General features: G+C 45.3%; 1 protein-coding gene across 2 annotated transcripts in view; it reads right to left on the reverse strand.

Annotated features, from left to right (window-relative positions):
* Positions 1 to 1,214: 1,214 nt before the first annotated feature.
* Positions 1,215 to 19,859, reverse strand: part of LOC119979555 (regulator of G-protein signaling 10-like) — a 65,409-nt gene continuing 46,764 nt past the window's right edge. For both annotated transcript variants that reach the window (XM_038821961.1, XM_038821962.1), the window contains exons 3-5: positions 11,956 to 12,042; positions 3,869 to 4,012; positions 1,215 to 2,640 (exon numbers count right to left, since the gene is read on the reverse strand). In XM_038821961.1, coding sequence (XP_038677889.1) covers positions 2,491 to 2,640; positions 3,869 to 4,012; positions 11,956 to 12,042 — 381 coding nt within the window. In that variant the 3' untranslated portion in view covers positions 1,215 to 2,490. The remainder of the gene's footprint in view (positions 2,641 to 3,868; positions 4,013 to 11,955; positions 12,043 to 19,859) is intronic.

Below are 19,859 nucleotides of genomic sequence, written 5' to 3' on the forward strand. Positions count from 1 at the left end.
CTCCTGCTCACACTGACTTTAAGCACCAAAACATTGTTGAGTTCAGTTCTTTAAAATAATAAGAACTCAAAGCTTACCACAAACCAAATGCATCATGGAAATACAAGACATTTATCATCCTTGTGCCTCTCTGATATAGTAAACCATAAATGTACAAATATACTGTTGTTTTATACAACATTACATGGTACACATTTGAAAGATCTTAAAAGTAATCATTATTGTCTCATTTCAGAGTGTCAGGCCTGTTACAGAAAGCATAGAAAATAGGAGCAGTCCATTCCGCCATTGGAATGGACTGCTCTGCCATTCAATATGACCATGTCTGATCATCCAACTCAGTAACCTGTTCACACTTTCCTCCCACATCTTTTGATCCCGTTAGTCCCAAGAGTTATATCTAAGTCCAGTGAACAGTGCCCCTCAATAACACATTGACATTGAACGACAAAACAAGATAATCAGCAACAAGATATTTGCACAGACAAACACAACTGACTTAGAGACAATGCTGACAAAGGCTCAAATGTGCTGAATTGACCATGTAATGGGAGTAGTTGAGATTGCTCCCAAAATAGATCTTTTGTGATGAGATATAAGCAGATAAACCTAAGAGAACCAGTCAACATGAATAGTTCAAGGATGGCAAAGCAAAACCTGATTAACTTTGCTATGCCATTAAGATTGGGGCACACTGCAATTCATCAGTTAAGTTGGCATGCTACAATTCATTTAGTAAAACATTGTCTAAGCTCAATGGAGCAAAAAGGAGAAAAAAACGTAAATAAAAGCTCAGCCAAGTGATAACTATCAATGCATGTTAGAAGTGGAGATGAACTGTTCATGCACACACAGCCACTACTATCAACACTACTAGAGAACACAAATATAAAAGTGACCTGAGTTTACTGCTCTTTGTTGAGATTGGTACGACAGCTATCATGTCGACAGACAGTAATATTGTCTTGCTCATATTTTAAGGATTCAAGATTGTTAACTGTGGACCTTGTTTTCCCATTTTTTAAATATGTAAAATGTAGTTTGTTCAGGTATCCCGTCATGTACTTTTGATGGTTTGTTTTCATAGGCCAAGGCTACAATATCCTAACAGCTACATCAAATGGAGATGTAACATGAATGACGGAAATGATCATTTCATCCAAATTGCATCATGCATTTTACGCCTTCTCGTCATATAAACTTTTTCCATAACATTTTTGGATTTCTACCATTTGTGATTTTTAATAAGTAGCACATATTAGTAAGTGCAGTACAGTGCTGTCAGGGATAAGTGATGGCGCAATTACACAGTAAAGGCATTTGTTCTAATTTTATGGCTATATAAATCTTGCATTAGCCTTTGATGCAATCAATTGGTCTTATAAAACTTATCCAATACAAAACAAATTTAAAGTAAAGATAAGTTATGAGCACTTCATTCAGTACAGTGGGTGTCTGTTTATTTGCAGACAATTAAGTGAATAAAAGCCCTTGGAAGTTATTAAATACAAGTGGGATAAAATTGTAGCATATGGCAATTGAATATGAACATTCAACACATTCATATGAAATTCTTTGGTGTGTATTTTAATAAAGCTTTATCACATTTTTTGCAGGAATTTTGAATGTTAATATTGCACTGCACAATTTTACTACATTGACTTCCTTAGATAAGTAAAGATATTAAATGTAATCTTCACATTGATTCATCTGAAATAAGGTTCATCCTCATTAGAAAACTCAACTCTCCCTTCTAAGTCTATCAATTATAAACTTACTCAGATTACAAAGTTTTTAGTTTGTATTTGGTAAAAATTGAACACAGCGTAGATCTTGTTATAACAGGCACATTGGGACACATTGTAACAAAGGTACAAGCATCAAAGTCATTAAACAGAAAGATACCGGTAGTTTCTATTATGGTTTGGGATGATAATCCACTATGTTGCCAGTTTGAAAGTGAGCCTGCAGACTGAATAAAATTAATTGATTGCGAAATGTTCACAAGTGAAATTCTAACTGCTTTTTCTGAATGCCGACTGTTTTTTTAAATAGTTCTTAATCAGAATATTCAGTAGTCTAAAGCAATGATTGAAACTATTGTCTTCATCTGCAGGAACTTGAACACAAATTCCAGCAACAGATGATGATAGCTGTACAAGGCAGATGGCTGACTTGGGCTATTGCCAGGACATCATAATCACAATATAATACTGCTGCTTTCCACATCAGTGCGGCCGAGGTAACATTCAAAACGTCTGCCCATCCACCCTGATGCTGAAATTTAGGTGCCATTGTCCACAGCTCTGGGTCTATGGTTGTGTTGACATGCACCCTACCTGAGAATACTCAGTACCATCAGATACAAAGTATACAAACACAGCCCTTTCTTCAATAGTCAACGTTTAACCAGATAGGCGTCATTAGGGTCCTTTAGCAAGTAAAGCTAGGGAAGCACACAGTGGTTATGAAGGTAGTCCACATGCTTGGTTATCGATTATAAATCCTGGATGCCCTTTTTGGGACACTTTCATCAGTGTCCAGGGTATTTTTTCCACTTTCTTCCAATCGCTTGACTTGTTGGCATAAATCAGATTTCAGAAAACGATTGTAACTGTCATATTTCATGAGAGTAAATATCTGAAAGATAAAAAATATGAAGCATCAAACAATGAGGTCACCCAACACCACCAACTCTCTCTCCTGTGGAGCTATGTGATTTACTAAAGGGAAAGATGCTTATAGAGTCCCTACAGTGCAGAAGGAGGCTATTCAACCCATTGAGTCTTCACAGACCCTCTGAAAGAGCACTTCAGCCAAGTCCACTTCCCCATCCTATCCCAATAACCCCTTAACCTAACCTACACATGCCTGGACACAAAGGAACAATTTACCACAGCCAATCCACTAAACCTGCATATCTTTGGACTGTGGGAGGAAACCGGAGCACCCGGAGGAAACCCACACAGACCACGGGGAGAACGTGCCAACTCAACACAGACAGTGACCCAAGCCAGGAATTGAACCCGGGCCCCTGACGCTGTGAAGAAACAGTGCTAACCACTGTGCTACCGTGCCGCCCTTTTGTGTGCCAATTTGCAAGCTACAACCCACAAGTGCATCCGTGAGGTCACAAATAAAAATATACCTGAGCAGCAGACTATATCAACTTTTGAGCTGGACCAAGCACACCAAGAGAGGTATCTCAGGGGATTCACAATATTTGGAACACCTCACAAGATCTAATGAAATCTCCTGAGACATTGCGATCTGTATCCAGATTAACTTATTTAAATGAGCCATTATGCTCATTTAAATATGTCTACACCGGGTCCTCCAAAGGCCCGGGAAGTAACGGCCTCGTCTGGGAGACCTCGCATGGTGCCATTTAGCACTGGTCCACACAAACGTGACCAGGCGTAATGGCAACTGGGGGCATCTCCCAGGCCATTGGAGACCTACGGGTGGTCGGGCTCTGGGCAGGGTGATAGCCCCATACTCCCACTGGCATCCAGGCAGCTTGGCACTACTAGCCTGGTCTCTTGTCACTTCCACGGGCAACCTGTCAGTCCCACCCAGGCACCCTGTATAGGCTCATTTCCAATAGGAGCTCACACCCAAGATTCTATTAGTATTCTAGCAAACATAAACATTCTATTAAATATCCATGTTATAATTAATAGCCATATATCCACTGTTAATACAAGTATATGGCAACCAACAGAACAAAGAGCCAGAGATTGAAAATAAGTTGATTTTCTCTTTAACCTCATCATTGCAATTAAATTGTTTGACGGTAAATATAACATTATGCAATAAATGCTTGAAAAATTTAGCTATCCAGAAAAATGAGCATGAAATAGTTTACCTGTTCTTGCAGTTTCTGAAACATGAAGGGATGTGGATGCGCCAACATGCTCTCACTGATACGAGATTGTCCCTCCACATTCACTTGCGTTGCAGCCTTACTGCACAGAAAGGTTTTGTAGATCTGCCGTGCTTTGCCATGAAGCTTAATCATCACAATAAAGAGTATTCAAGGAATTAATACACAAGTATTAACTCTAAATTAATTTGACACAATGAACATTTAGAATGTTAGCTATAAATTAATACATTGGGCAGCATGTTGGTGCAGTGGTTAGCACTGCTGCCTCAAATTGAAGGGGTGGCACGTAGCACAGTGATTAGCACTGCTGCCTATGGTGCTGCGGACCTGGGTTTGAATCCCGATTCTGGGTCATTGTCCGTGTGGAGTTTGCACATTCTCCTCTTGTCTGCATGGGTTTCGCCCCCACAACTCAAAGATGCGCAGGGTAGGGGGATTGGTAGGGCAGCACGGTGGCACAGTGGTTAGCATTGTTGCCTACGGCGCTGAGGACCCGGGTTCGAATCCCGGCCCTGGGTCACTGTCCGTGTGGAGTTTGCACATTCTCCCCGTGTCTGCGTGGGTTTCGCCCCCACAACCCAAAAAAGATGTGCAGGATAGGTGGATTGGCCACACTAAATTGCCCCTTAATTGGAAAAAATAATTGGGTACGCTAAATTTTTTTTAAAAGGGTAGGGGGATTGGTCACGCTAAAATTGCCCCTTAATTGCAAAAAATGAATTGAGTACTCTATTTTTTAAAATTAATTAATTAATACATTAAGATTGCTACAAGTGCAATATATAGCATAATATCATCATTCATTTTATATAATTTTAGCAAATATATTTTAGCGAGCATCATGAGCTTACTTTCCGCATGAACCAATGGTAGCCATCAATTATTTTATGTACTTTAATCAGAGGGAAGAAAATTGTTTAATTATAAAGGTACAGGTCTATGAAAATAGGAGATTATTTTAATGCCATCATCAATGATCCAAATGTTAATACCCAATAAACAATTGGGAGTATGAGTCAGTAATAGTTGAAGGCATCAGGACAATGCGTCAGGGAAGCCACAAGAGATAGTGCACATTTGGACCTGATTGTATGGTATATGACTCCGATAACCCACAAAGTGAAAATTGTGAGACCACTTCAGGTCAATATCTATGAATTTATTGAGTTTAACGTGATAGGAGGTGCAGAAAGTTTTGGAGGGGGGGGGGGGTGGGAGGAGGAATAATAAGGAGAAATTGAAGGGGTTCACATAGACAAATAGCTTCAGCAGAAACAAACTGAAAGTGGCCAGAGATGCAAAGAGGGACCTTGAGGAAATATAGACACCGTTACAAAGCATAACACTTAAGAAATAATCAGAGAACTGACAAGAAGTTACAATATATAAACAGGGCTGAAACTAAGGATTGGCACAGGTGATGAAGGGAGATGGGGGACACAGTGATTATGTCACTGGTCTAGTAATTCAGAGGCCCAGGCTAATGCTCTGGGGACACAAGTTCAAATCTCGTCTCAGCAGCGGGTGAATTTAAAATACAATCAATAAATCTTGAATTGAAAGTTAGTTTCAGAAACGGTGATCTTGAAATTATCATCAATGGTCATAAAAACCCATCTGGTTCACTCATGTATTTTCAGGAAGGAAATCTGCCATCCATACTCGTTCTGGCCTACATGTGACTGCAGATCCACAGGATGTGGTTGACTCTGAACTGCCCTCGGAAATAGCCTAGCAAGCCACTCAGTTCAAGGGCAATTTGGGATGGGCAAAAAGTGCTGGCCACATCCCATGATGGAATAATTTTGTAAAAAGTTAATAAACAGTGATTTCCTTGAAGTATTTATCAGGGTAGTATATCATTTACTTACATGAACAACAGATTCACCAGACTAAAATAACCTAAATAGAATTAGTGATAGATATAAATATATAATCCTACATATAAAGGGACTCAAAAACAAATAAATCTTTAGTAATAGACTGTTGTATTGCAAGGCAAGCGACGAGGCAGTGTTTAGTCACAACAGCGATTTATTTAACTAAGAAGAATTATGTACACAGAACAGTACAATTACTACACAGGCCTTGTTCCTATGACTCCCAGGCTAACTACGACGAAACCCCAACAGTCAGATCCACGCCCAAACACATGATAGGTGAACGTTCGCACACTGCGTCCTCAAGGGCTGAGGGCCTATCATGTCGCCCATGAAGTATCACCCCTTAAAGGGGCCACACTACCACGTAGATATCCAAGGGATAAAATCATAGAAATCCTACAGAGCAGAAGGAGGCCATTCAGCCCATCAAGTCTGCACCGAACCTCTGAAAGAGCAGCTTCCCTCAGCCCACTCCATCCCCGTAACGCCAAAGCCCCATCTAACCTACACATCTTTGGACACTAAGGGGCAATTTACCATGGCCAATCCACCTAACCTGCACATCTTTGGACTGTGGGAGGAAACCGGATCACCCAGAGGATATCCACGCAAACACACAGATATCCACGCAAACACAGGGAGAAAGTGCAAACCCGACACAGACAGACAGCCATCCATGGCCGGAGTTGAACACAGTTCGCTGGTGCTGTGAGGCAGCAGTGGTAAACACCGTGTCACTGTACCACCCATAAAACATGTGAGGCACTGACACGTGTAAGAGAGTCAAAGTTGAACGGTCCCAATTTTCAAAAAACATCTCAAGGTGGACCCCAGGACTCAAGCACAAAATTCAAGACTGATGCTCTCCAGTGCCATAGTGAAGGACTCCTGAATTGTCAGGGGTGCTGTCTTTCTGATGAGATGTGAAACTGGGACCCAGCTACTGGGCAGCTGCATATAAAAGATCCCATGGCACTCTTTCAAAAGAAGAACAGGGGAGCCTTCCCTGGTGTCCTGGTCAATATTTACCCCTCAATCAACATCACGATAAACAGATTATCACAGAGCTGTTTATAGGAGCTGGTTGTCTGCAAATTGGCTGCCACATTTCCTACATTAAAACAATTCAAAAGTGCTAAATTAGTTGCAGATAGTCATGAAAAGTTCTATACAAATGCTAGTCTGCTTTTAATCCTTGAATCACATGTCTGATTTATGAAGCCAAACTAGAAAAACATGGGCATTTTAGTCTTTGAAAGGAGATCATTGAGAAGGCACCCGGAGGAGGTTTGTGAGTGAATAGCATGGAAAATGTTAACCCAAACTAAATTGTGAGAAAAACTCAAGGGGATATGGGTTAAAAATAGTAAAATACCAATTAAGAATTGATGTCATGAAGTTCTTCAAATAAAATGATCAACACATGATGTAGAATCCTGGGCAATAGAGTGGGGGGTGAACACTGGTGTTATTTAAGAAATTATTTCAAACTCTGATTGGTAATTCTGGAATAAAATAATCCAAATCAACCTCCTTACCCATACTCAGCTTGTGATTCATGAAATAACAACTTAGTCTTCTGTTGGCCTGCTTCAACAAGTTTGATTTGATAATTATGCAGGCAATTTAGAGTTTGCTTTACGTTTGTCATTCAATGTCTACATCAAACTTTCTTTGTTGTTTACTTTCATATTGTGCCTTAATCCTCAACACAATATGCCCCACATTACCCGTGCAAATTCCTCTAGCTTTTATCTCAGTAACTCTATGGCATCCTTGACTGAGTCAATATAGTGCCAAAGTGCAAGCAGTTACGTGCTGTGTGACCACCCTCAGGCTTTTTTAAATGGTTTCTGTGAATCTCCTGCAATTCAAAATTTGGCAAGCCTCGGTCTTTATACAATAAGACATTTATCTTGCTGTGTTAGATCTTGCCTACTGGGAAGCTGACCTTACAAAATGCATAGCCGTGCTCAAGGGCAAAATCTAAGCTGCAATAAATTTTAAAAATTCAAAATATACCATTAGCAAACCCAGAAACAAATCTTGGGCTTTTGAGGTATGAAAAGAGAATTGCTTGCTCAAGAATGAAATTTATGATCGGACATTGATGAAAATTCTTCAGCTAGAATAAGGGATATCTCAGCATTCGCATTAATGTGCCAATATAGTGCACTACTTCACGACTCTTGTGGAATTCTCAGAGGGAGTTCCGGATTCTATCTGGGCTGGTGGCAAGAGATACCAGATGACGGTGAACCAGTACAGTAAGAAACGAGGCAGACAAGCTGCTTTCATGCATTGCAGTGACTCAATAGCAGCACAGCAAGGATCTCTTTGTCAGGGAGTACCGGGGGGGAGGAAACGTTGGTGATGAACAACTAGCAGTGTGAGGAAATCCTGAATGGTGTAAGGGTGCTAAATTGGGGAAAGGCCAAGCATAACAAGATTCGTCAGGAGCGAGGGAATGTGGATTGGGAGCAGCTGTTTAAGGGTAAATCCACATTTGAAATGTGGGAGTCTTTTAAGGAAAGGTTGATTAAAGTGCAGTACAGACATGTCCCTGTGAAAACGAGGAATAGAAATGGCAAGATTAGGGAACCATGGATGACGGGTGGAATTGTGAGACTAGCTAAAATGAAAAAGGAAGCATACATAAGATCTAGGCAACTTAAAACTGATGAAGCTTTGGAGGAATATCGGGAAAATAGGACAAATCTCAAACGCGCAATAAAGAGGGCTAAAAGGGGTCATGAAATATCTTTGGCTAACAGGGTTAAGGAAAATCCCAAAGCCTTTCATTCGTATATAAGGAGCAAGAGGGGAACTACAGAAAGGATTGGCCCACTCAAAGACAAAAGAGGGAATTTATGAATGGAGTCAGAGGAAATGGGTGAGATTCTTAATGAGTACTTTGCATCGGCATTCACCAAGGAGAGGGACATGACGGATGTTGAGGTTAGGGATGGATGTTTAAATATTCTAGGTCAAGTTGGCATAAGGAAGGGGGAAGTTTTGGGTATTCTAAAAGGCATTAAGGTGGACATGTCCCTAGGTCCGGATGGAATCTATCCCGGGTTACTGAGGGAAGCGAGGGACAAAATAGCTGGGGCCTTAACAGATATCTTTGCAGCATCCTTGAGCACGGGCAAAGTCCCGGAGGACTGGCAAATTGCTAATGTTATCCCTTTGTTTAAGAAGGGTAGCAGGGATAATCCAGGGAATTATAGACCTGTGAGTTTGATGTCAGTGGTAGGCAAACTGTTGGAGAAGATACCGAGGGATAGGATCTATTCACATTTGGAAGAAAATAGACTTATCAGTGATAAGCAGCATGGTTTTGTGCAGGGAAGGTCATGTCTTACAAACCTAATAGAATTATTTGAGGAAGTGACAAAGTTAATTGATGAGGGAAGGGCTGTAGATGTCATACACATGGACTTCAGGTGTTTGATAAAATTTCCCATGGCAGGTTGATGGAAAAAGTGAAGTCGCATGGGGTTCAGGGTGTATGAGCTAGATGGATAAAGAACTGGCTGGGCAATAGGAGACAGAAAGTAGTGGTGGACGGGAGTGTCTCAAACTGGAGAAGGGTGACTAGTGGTGTTCCACAGGGATCCGTGCTCGGACCACTGTTGTTTGTGATATACATAAATGATCTGGACAAAAGTATAGGTGGTCTGATTAGCAAGTTTGCAGATGATACTAAGATTGGTGGAGTTGCAGATAGCGAGGGGGACTGTCAGAGAATACAGCAGAATATAGATAGATTGGAAAGTTGGGTGGAGAAATGGCAGATGGAGTTCAATCCGCGCAAATGCGAGGTGATGCATTTTGGAAGATCCAATTCAAGAGCGGACTATACGGTCAATGGAAGAGTGCTGGGGAAAATTGATGTACAGAAAGCTCTGGGAGTTCAGGTCCATTGTACCCTGAAGGTGGCAATGCAGGTCGATAGAGTGGTCAAGAAGGCATACAGCAAGCTTGCCTTCATCGGACAGGGTATTGAGTACAAGAGTCAGCAGGTCATGTTACAGTTGTATAGGACTTTGGTTAGGCCACATTTGGAATACTGTGTGCAGTTCTGGTCGCCACATTACCAGAAGGATGTGGATGCTTTAGAGAGGGTGCAGAGGAGGTTCACCAGGATGTTGCCTTGTATGGCGGGTGCTAGCTATGAAGAGAGGTTGAGTAGATTAGGATTGTTTTCATTGGAAAGACAGAAGTTGAGGGGGGACCTGATAGAGGTCTACAAAATTATGAGAGGTATGGACAGGGTGGATAGCAACAAGCTTTTTCCAAGAGTGGGGGTGTCAATTACAAGGGGGTCATGATTTCAAGGTGAGAGGGAGAAAGTTTAAGGGAGATGTGCGTGGAAAGTTCTTTACGCAGAGGGTGGTGGGTGCCTGGAACGCATTGCCGGCGGAGGTGGTAGAGGCGGGCATGATAGCGTCATTTAAGATGTATCTAGACAGATACATGAATCGGCAGGGAGCAGATGGATGCAGAGCCTTAGAAAATAGGCGATAGTTTTAGATAGAGGATCTAGATCGGCGCAGGCTGGGAGGGCCGAAGGGCCTGTTCCTGTGCTGTAATTTTCTTTGTTCTTTGTTCTTAATATGTTTCCTAGATTAAACTAATACACTCAGCCATATGACTCATGTGTGAATTATGTGGAGAATAATACCAAGCAGTATTATCCTAAAAAAAAATAGATTGAGGGATGGTTTTTATGGCTCCCCTGCCAGGTGTGTTTTTAATGAGGTGTGGGGGGCATGTAAAGATGTCTGGTGGATAGCCCACTGTCTTCACATCCAGCCATGAGCTGTCCCCCATAATACAGTACGTGTGGGTGTCGAAATTAGCAGTCCACCCATCATTTTTAAAATGATAGTTAACAGGCAGCTGTTAACAAGCCAATTATCCGTACATTATATTTCCCATGCCATAATATGGTTGACGTGGGCAAACAGATGGCAGAGGAGAGGCCATTTTTTAAAACACAATTGGTTAAAAGGAAGCGGGGAGAGGCGGGTGTACGTCCCTTGAGGAAGTGACCTATGCACATCAGGAGCACATCTGCTGTTCCCAGTCCTCCACAAAATGTCAAATCCATCTCCCTTCCAAGCTAGTCTTCAGAGGCCATACCCTCATCCTCCTAGTCCACTACCTAGGTTGCCTAATTCCTTCCTGCCCTCAGCTCAGGACATTCCTCACTCTGGACACCATCAATCTTCCTTGTGGGCCTCCTTGCTGTTGCTCACTCCTGAGTTCTGTGACTGCTAGAGCTGCCAGCTTGGTCACAAGCTCTTGGGGACAGGACTTCCTCCTACTCCAACCCTCACCAGCTAAAGGCCCCAACATCATTTTATTGCTGATTACAGCACCGACATTCCTTCCAAGGGGGCTAAAGAATACACCCCCCCCCCCCCTTCCTCCCTGTTTCACCCCGTAAAATTGATCCCTGAGCTTTTTGGAACCTTTGAGGTATTGTAACAATAACAATTTCCATATCCATGTTACTGAAACATTATTGAAACAATCCACTTTATTCCAGAAATACAAAACACGCGGCCAGCTCTATGTTATTCATGTAACTTATTCTGTTACACATTCTATAGCCATAAATACAGCAATATCACAATATCAGCAATATTACAGCAATATCAGAATGCAGACATTATATAGAATTACACCTTCAGAAAACAGCAACAACAGAAATAATCCACTAATCCGTCACCATAGCCAAGTTGTGGTGATATGCATATAGCATATCTGTGTTTAATTGTACATGGTTGTACTAATGTATATATTTGTATATAATAGCACCACTGTACATAGTCACTGACCAATACATGTAGGGACAGTTATGACCTCCCTCCAGCAGGAGGGACGGACGGGAGGCAGGCACTTGGTAGTAGGACGGACAAGAGGACAGGCATCTCCCTCCATGGTTTTACAATAATGGAGACGGAATTGTTTGTACATAGAAATGCATGGTTACCATCAAGAATAATTGCCCTTAAATTGCCCTTAGTGACCAAAAAGGTTAGGAGGGGTTATTAGGTATCAGGGATGGGGTGGAAGTGAGGGCTTAAGTGGATCGGTGCAGATTCGATGGGCCGAATGGCTCCTGCTGCACTATACGTTCTATGTTCTACAACACAAGTCACAAGTATTTACCAGCTGGGTGTCTTGAATGTTCTTGAACTCCTCACATGCCAACCAGAACAAGACATTTTCCTCACTAAATTCACGCCTCAGAAAATCCTATGAAGAAAACAAAAACAAATAATAATTCTCACATTGCTCAGAGCTTATAAAAAAACTCACCAAGGATTAGGTTTAAGAATTTGCCCATTAAACTTCACAACAGTGGGAAATTGGGTGCAACACCAGTATATCCAATTTACTGTGCTATTAACTGCATGCTTATGAAAATCACTAACAGGAATAATACTCTTGATCCAATTCTCCAATCCACATACTTCATAGATCATAGAATTTACAGTGCAAAATCAGGCCATTCGGCCCATCGTGTCTGCACCAGTCCTTGGAATTAGCACCCCACTAAAGCCCACACCCGTAATCCAGTAACCCCACTTAACCTTTTTGGACACTAGGGCAATTACTCACTTGTTGAGTGAAACTCCACTCCAGGGACGCAGTCTTAAAAACGTACTCAAAATGTTAGAGAAATAAATGTATCTAGAACTCCACAAAGTTTCCCGATAAGAATCAACTCTTTTAATTTTTTTTTCCCAATTAAGGGGCAATTTAGCATGGCCAATCCATCTAGACTGCACATCTTTGGGTCATGGGGGTGAAACCCATACAGAAACGGGGAGAATGTGCAAATTCCACACGGACAGTGACCCAGGGCCAGGATTCGAACCCGGGTCCTCTGAACCAAAGTCCCAGTGCTAACCACTGCGCCACGTGCCACACTTGAATCAACTATTTTTGATTCAAAGTCACTTAATTTGAATGACTAGGTAATTGGACTACATTTTAGCATTAAATTCCTATTTTGTCAATTTAACTGCTGTGAGATTACGCGTATGCTGAGAAAAGCCTGCTTTCTTTTGTATGATATCCCTTTAAAACCCCCTCACATTTAAAAAGTGGGCTGGGACACCTTCTAAAGGATGACATGGTGGCACAGTGGTTAACACTGCTGCCTCACAACGCCAGGGACCCAGGTTCAATTCCGAGCTCGGCTGACATGTCTGTGCGGAGTCTGCATGTTCTCCCTGTGTCTGCGCGGGTTTTCTCTGGGTGCACCGGTTTCCTCCCACAGTCTAAAGATGTGCAGGTTAGGTGGATTGGCCATGATCAATGTTTAGGGTTACGTTAATAGGACAGGGGACTGGGCCTAGGTAGAGTGATCTTTCAGAGGGTCAGTGCCAACTCGATGGGCCATATAGCCTCCTCCTGCACTGCATGGATCCTATGAACAAGGGTTAATTGATGTCCTGATCATGACATCAGTGGATTACATGAAATGCTCATGTGACCTGAGGTTACCCTTGGGGAAAGCTATGCAATAGCAGTGACCTTTAAATCAAATTGGACTGTGAGAGCCCAATTTAAATATGTGAATGAAATTGTTCAGAATCAATGATATCCACTGTCATGAAAATAACATCAAGCATGTGTGAGGATCGCATTTTTTACATTTGATCATTTATTCCCAATTATCTCCCACACATCAAGGGAGGGTGAACATTGAGATCCAATAGTCTAAGTGTTCAAAACTTGCTTTTTAATGTCCCTTTGTGATCCTCATCCCAATGACATAAATACCTAATCATAATTTAACTGTGCCTGCATAGATCTGGCATATTCACATTGGATGGCACGGTGGCGCAGTGGTTAGTACCCCTACCTCATGGCAGTACCTGAGGACCTGGGTTCGATCCCGGCCCCGGGTCACTGTCCGTGTGGAATTTGCACATTCTTCCTGTGTTTGAGTGGGTTTCACCCCCACAACCCAAAGATGTGCAGGGTAGGCGCATTGGCCATGCTAAATTGCCTCAGCATTCAAAAAATAATAATAATTGGGTACTCTAAATTTATTTTTTAAACAAAGGCATATTCACATCTTGGGACAGTATACGGCCAATAAAGGTATCCACTATATAAATATCCAAAGATAAATCCTATACCCAATCAATATCTAAATAAAGTGATTGTAAGAGAACCAGAGCAACCTAGGCCCTAAGTAGAACCAAATGCGAAGATGAAATCAGTATTGTCAAAGTACTGTAGATATTGCTCACCTCAATATATTTGCCACGCTGGAGCTCAGAAATAGCCCTACATTTTCATTTCTGCGAGGCGTACATTTAGAAATTAATCTTTGTGGACTGGCTGCCTCATCAACAGGATATAAAAAGAAATTTCTGCAGGGAGTGGCTCACTCTATAAAAGATCCCATCATGTCAGCTCATTCACCACAAGCTCTGGTGGTGTATGAAACCCGTCTTGCTCATACTAGCATAATCATGTAGCTGGCTTCTCACTCCAACTGGAAGGAAATCCCCTTAAAATAAGGAGAACCCTTACAGAAATCCAGTGGTGGCCTAGAAACTGAGGTCCCCTTGGGTCCAAAGGATCATTCGTCCATAGCAAGACTCCAATTAACCATGTTCAACAAAAATCCATTACACTCTGAATATGAATATTTCAGAATCTGAGAAACAAGTGCATTTTCTATCATCAGTTTACAAAATTATACCCTACAGGGATCCAACACTGTTATAAAGTGCAGCCACAAAGGACTCTGTTTATAGCACAAACTTAAAAAAAAGGGAAAATCACGCATCAACAAATTCTGGTGATAGCGTTGAAACAAATGCACCTCTGATCCTCAAAACAAAGTGTGACTAAAACTCATCTGAACAAAGAAAATTTCGGGCTAAATGTTTAAGCCCTCACAGGGGATGGTATGGAGATGGGCAGGCACCTACATTCGCACTGCCAGCCATTGTGCAGGTTTCCCAACACCATCCCCTGCCTGGGGCATTGTCCTTGGGGAGTGATGATAGACAGGGTTACTTGTCTGCAACTCGCCTCAGCCAGCATTCTGTGAACAGACTTGAAAATTCCACCTAACATTGTTGCAATCTCCACGCAGACCAATAACTTTTAATGTATTAGAATTTCCAGTGACCACTGAAAAGATCTTGACAAGATGTGAAGTTTTAAGACATTTACTGCAATAAACAAACTAAAAGTAACATTGGGTCAACAGTATTTTGTAGGCAATTTATACTTATATGTAGGCAGATTTTTTTCCCTTTAGTGCAAGCAAGGTGAATCTTTCAGCCTCCTTTAAATGCTCATAAACTTAGTCTCTTCTATCTGAAAAGAAGTTCCCACCAACGGTCTGCATGGCAAGAAAGAGGATCAATGTTTTCGCTGTTTCAGGTGCATGGATTAGCTGCCTATACCTACTACTCGCTGCCTCTCAGATAGTTACTGATTGACTTGTTTCAGTGAGTTTCAGGGATATCTTAGAAACCTTGTAACCAAATACTACAATGGCATTCTATGGGCTTTTCCCTTGCCGAAGTCCACCTCCATGGCAACATGACTCACATGGACCTTGTACCCAGGTAGAAATGCTAATTAACTAACCTCTAGACCCCCAATTCCCTTCTGTCGTGGAATTAAACAGACAGTTCAAAATATAGCCATTTATAAATCCTGACACTCCTAACACCTCCCTGTGAAAGTTAAAAATATTGGGGAGAATGCACCTTCCTTTCGGGTCCCTTCTCTCACTTATCGGAAAAGACAGCTTGCTGCTCCTGCCAAGCTGGAGGGCCTCTTATTTGTCCACCAGCTTTGAGGGCCCACCCACTTGCCCTCTATCTTTAATTGGCAAATTCAGGGAAAAGCATAAACAGGTGACTGTTCCCCACAGAGTGTGTGTCTCTGATCCCCATTTTATCAAGGGTCCCAAAGTCCATGGGGAAAATCCTGCTCTTAGTCAAATCAGAGCTAAAGTATGCATTACCACAGTGTTTTATATTATGGTACTCCAATTCCTTGTACACTACACCTGTGCAGATAAAAACAGTAGAGGAAATACGCACTTTAGTTCCCTTAAAAAAATGGATTTATCTCAACAGCACATATTTTCAATTTGGGCAATCTCTATGGCTTCATCCTGCTGTCAGCTGATGTCACTTCCTAAAAACTATTCCTCACTTTCAGTAATAACTAGAGTATAGAGTGATGTAGTGGTTAAGTTACTAGTAGGCGAGACTTCCGGTGGCGGCGATGAGCAGTTAAGCCGCACATTCGGCGGCTCCCGCAGAGATCGGATTTTGGGGCTCTTTTCAGGGCCCCCAACGGAGCTGTAGCGGCAAACCCCAACGGGGGAAGAGGGCAGCAGTCGACCCCAACGGTCCCATGGTCCGGACCAGGAGCAGGGCAGAGAAAAAGCCGAAGAAAGCACCTCTGGAAAAACGGGGGCAGGAAGATAAAATGGCGGCCGGCGGAGACCTCGAGGAGCTGAGGAAGTGGGTCCAGGAGCAGCAGGCAACTCTGCTGCGCTGCTTCCAGGAGCTGAAGTTGGAGCTGCTGAAGTCCCTGAAGGTAACTAACAGGGAACTGATGGAGATCCAGACAGCCCAGGGGGCTGCGATCCAGGAGCTGCAGCAGCAGGCCTCCGAAAGGGCGGACGAGGTCGTGGCCGTGGCGGGGAAGGTGGAGATGCATGAGGCGCTCCATAAAAGATGGCAGGAGCGGTTCGAGGAGCTGGATAACCGGTCGAGGAGGAAGAATTTGCGGATCCTGGGCCTCACGGAGGGGCTGGAGGGGTCGGACCTAGCGGCCTATGTGGTGATTATGTTAAACTCGCTGATGGGGGCTGGGTCCTTCCAGGGGCCCCTGGAGTTGGAGGGGGCCCACAGAATTCTGGCTAGGAGGCCCAAGCCGAACGAGCCGCCGCGGGCGGTGTTGGTGAGGTTTCATCGGTTCGTGGATCGTGAGTGTGTGCTCCGGTGGGCCAAGAAGGAGCGTAGCAGCAAGTGGGAGAACACGGAGGTGCGGATCTTCCAGGACTGGAGTGCGGAGATGGCGAGGCGAAGGGCCAGGTTTAACCGGACGAAGGCGGTGTTCCACAGACGGAGTGTGAAGTTCGGCATGTTGCAGCCGGCACGTCTGTGGGTCGCCTATAAGGATCGGTACCATTATTTTGAGTCCCCGGAGGAGGCGTGGGCCTTTGTGCAAGCCAAGAAATTGGACTCAAACTGAGGGTCTGGGATGGGGGATGTTGTATTATACTGTATTTACTGTATTTGCATTTGCTTGGTTTAGTGTAAGAAGTGGGTTGGCCTTAGGGTGGGTGGGGTGATGTCGTACTGTTTTTTCTATATGGGTTTTTAAGCAGGGATCGGGTGGACGGGTTCGGGCAGAGGGGTAAACGGGGAGTTCGGGGAGCAGGTGGGGGGGACTGACAATGGGAGTGGCCCTGGAGGAGGCGGGGCCCGGCAGGGCGAAAGCGCGGGCTTTCTGCGGGTTTCCCGCGCTGGGAGATGGTGGGGGCGGGGCCGGGGCTGAGAAGCGCGGGTCGTTGCTGGCTGTTTTCCTTTCCCGCGCAAGAGCGGGGGGAGGGGCGACCCGTTGACGGGCACAATGGAGGAGGGGCAGTCCCACGTGGGGAGGAGCCGAAGGTAGGGCGGGAGTCACCGGGGTCAGCAGAAGTTAGCTGGCTCACGGGAGTGCTGTGGAGGGAGGGGCGCGGCTAGGAGGGGTCCTAGCCTGGGGGGGAAGGGAGGGGGGGTGGTACCGGGTTGCTGCTGAAACGGTCAGGAAGGAGCTGGAGGATGTAGGGGGTGCTGGAGGGGGGGAGTTGCCGCCGTGGGAAACTGGCAGAGCGGGGGACGCTGGCCGGGGGTGGGCAAGGGATGGGGTATGGCTAATCGGCAGGGGAGGGGGGCAGGGAGCCCTCGGATCCGGCTGATAACCTGGAATGTGAGGGGGCTAAATGGGACGGTCAAACGGGCCCGGGTATTTGCGCACCTGAAGGGACTGAAGGCGGATGTGGCCATGCTCCAGGAGACACACCTGAGAGTGGCGGACCAGGTTCGGCTGAGGAAGGGATGGGTGGGCCAAGTATTTCACTCAGGGCTGGATGAGAAGAGTAGGGGGGTGGCGATCCTGGTGGGGAAGAAGGTATCATTTGAGGCGTTAAATGTGGTGGCTGACAGTGGCGGGAGATATGTGATGGTGAGTGGCAAGCTGCAGGGGGAGCGGGTGGTGTTGGTGAATGTGTACGCCCCAAATTGGGACAATGCGGGGTTTATGCGTCGTATGTTGGGCCGCATTCCGGACCTGGAGGTGGGGGGCCTGATCATGGGGGGGGACTTCAACACAGTACTGGATCCCCCATTGGATCGATCCAAGTCCCGGACAGGTAGGAGGCCGGCGACGTCTAAGGTGCTGAGGGGCTTCATGGACCAGATGGGGGGAGTGGACCCCTGGAGGTTTGCGAGGCCAAGGGCCAGGGAATACTCGTTTTTCTCCCACGTACATAAGGCTTACTCGAGGATTGATTTTTTTGTCCTGAGCAGGGGGTTGGTGTCGAGGGTGGAGGATGTGGAATACTCCGCTATTGCCATTTCAGATCATGCCCCGCACTGGATGGACCTCGGGCTGGGGGAACAGAGGGACCAACGTCCGCTCTGGCGCATGGAGGTGGGGTTGCTGGCAGATGAGGAGGTGGCTGGGAGGGTTCGGTGGTGTATCGAGAGGTACCTTGAGGCCAATGATAACGGGGAGGTTCGAGTGGGGACGGTCTGGGAGGCATTGAAGGCGGTGACGAGGGGGGAATTGATCTCCATTCGAACCCATAGGGAGAGGGGGGAACAGAGGGAGAGGGAGAGACTGATAGGGGAGATGGTGCAGGTGGATAGGAGATATGCGGAGGCCCCAGAGGAGGGATTGCTGCGGGAGAGGCGTAGCCTTCAGGCCAGATTTGACCTATTGACTACCAGAAAGGCGGAAGCTCAGTGGAGGAAAGCACAGGGGGCCGTGTATGAATATGGGGAGAAGGCGAGCAGGATGCTGGCACACCAGCTCCGAAAGCGGGACGCGGACAGGTAGATTGGGGGAGTGACGGATAAGGCTGGGAAGGTGGTGCGGAGGGGAGTAGATGTTAATGGGGTCTTCAGAGACTTCTATGGGGAACTGTACCGGTCAGAGCCCCTGGTGGAGGGGGGGTGGAATGGGGCGCTTCTTGGACAAGCTGCGATTCCCGAGGGTAGAGGAGGAGCAGGTAGAGGGACTAGGGGCGCCGATCGAGCTGGAGGAGGTGGTCAAAGGGATAGGGAGCATGCAGTCGGGGAAGGCGCCGGGGCCGGACGGGTTTCCAGCGGAATTTTATAAAAGGTATTTGGACCTGTTGGGCCCCCTGTTGGTCCAGACCTTTAACGAGGCAAGGGAGGGGGGGGCTTTGCCCCCAACTATGTCACGGGCGCTGATTTCCTTGATCCTGAAGCGGGACAAGGACCCTCTGCAGTGCGGATCATACAGGCCGATTTCGCTGCTGAACGCCGATGCTAAGCTGATGGCAAAGGTCCTAGCCACTAGAATAGAGGATTGCGTGCCCGGGATCATTCAGGAGGACCAGACAGGGTTTGTGAAGGGAAGGCAGCTGAATACAAACGTACGAAGGCTCCTCAACGTTATTATGATGCCGGCTGTGGAAGGGGAGGCGGAGATAGTGGTGGCATTAGATGCGGAGAAGGCCTTTGATAGGGTTGAGTGGGAGTATTTGTGGGAGGTGTTGGAGAGGTTTGGGTTTGGGGAGGGGTTTATCCGGTGGGTGAGGCTGCTCTACGAGGCCCCGATGGCGAGTGTAGCCACAAATAGGAGGAGGTCGGAGTACTTTCGGCTGTACCGGGGGACGAGACAGGGGTGCCCCCTGTCCCCCTTGCTCTTCGCGTTGGCAACTGAGCCCCTGGCCATGGCATTGAGGGAGTCAGGGAACTGGAGGGGCCTGGTGCGGGGTGGGGAGGAGCATCGAGTGTCGCTGTACGCGGACGACCTGTTGCTGAATGTGGCAGACCCGG

This window comes from Scyliorhinus canicula, chromosome 16 (assembly GCF_902713615.1).
Source record: "Scyliorhinus canicula chromosome 16, sScyCan1.1, whole genome shotgun sequence".
In the NCBI taxonomy this organism is placed as follows: Eukaryota; Metazoa; Chordata; class Chondrichthyes; order Carcharhiniformes; family Scyliorhinidae; genus Scyliorhinus; species Scyliorhinus canicula.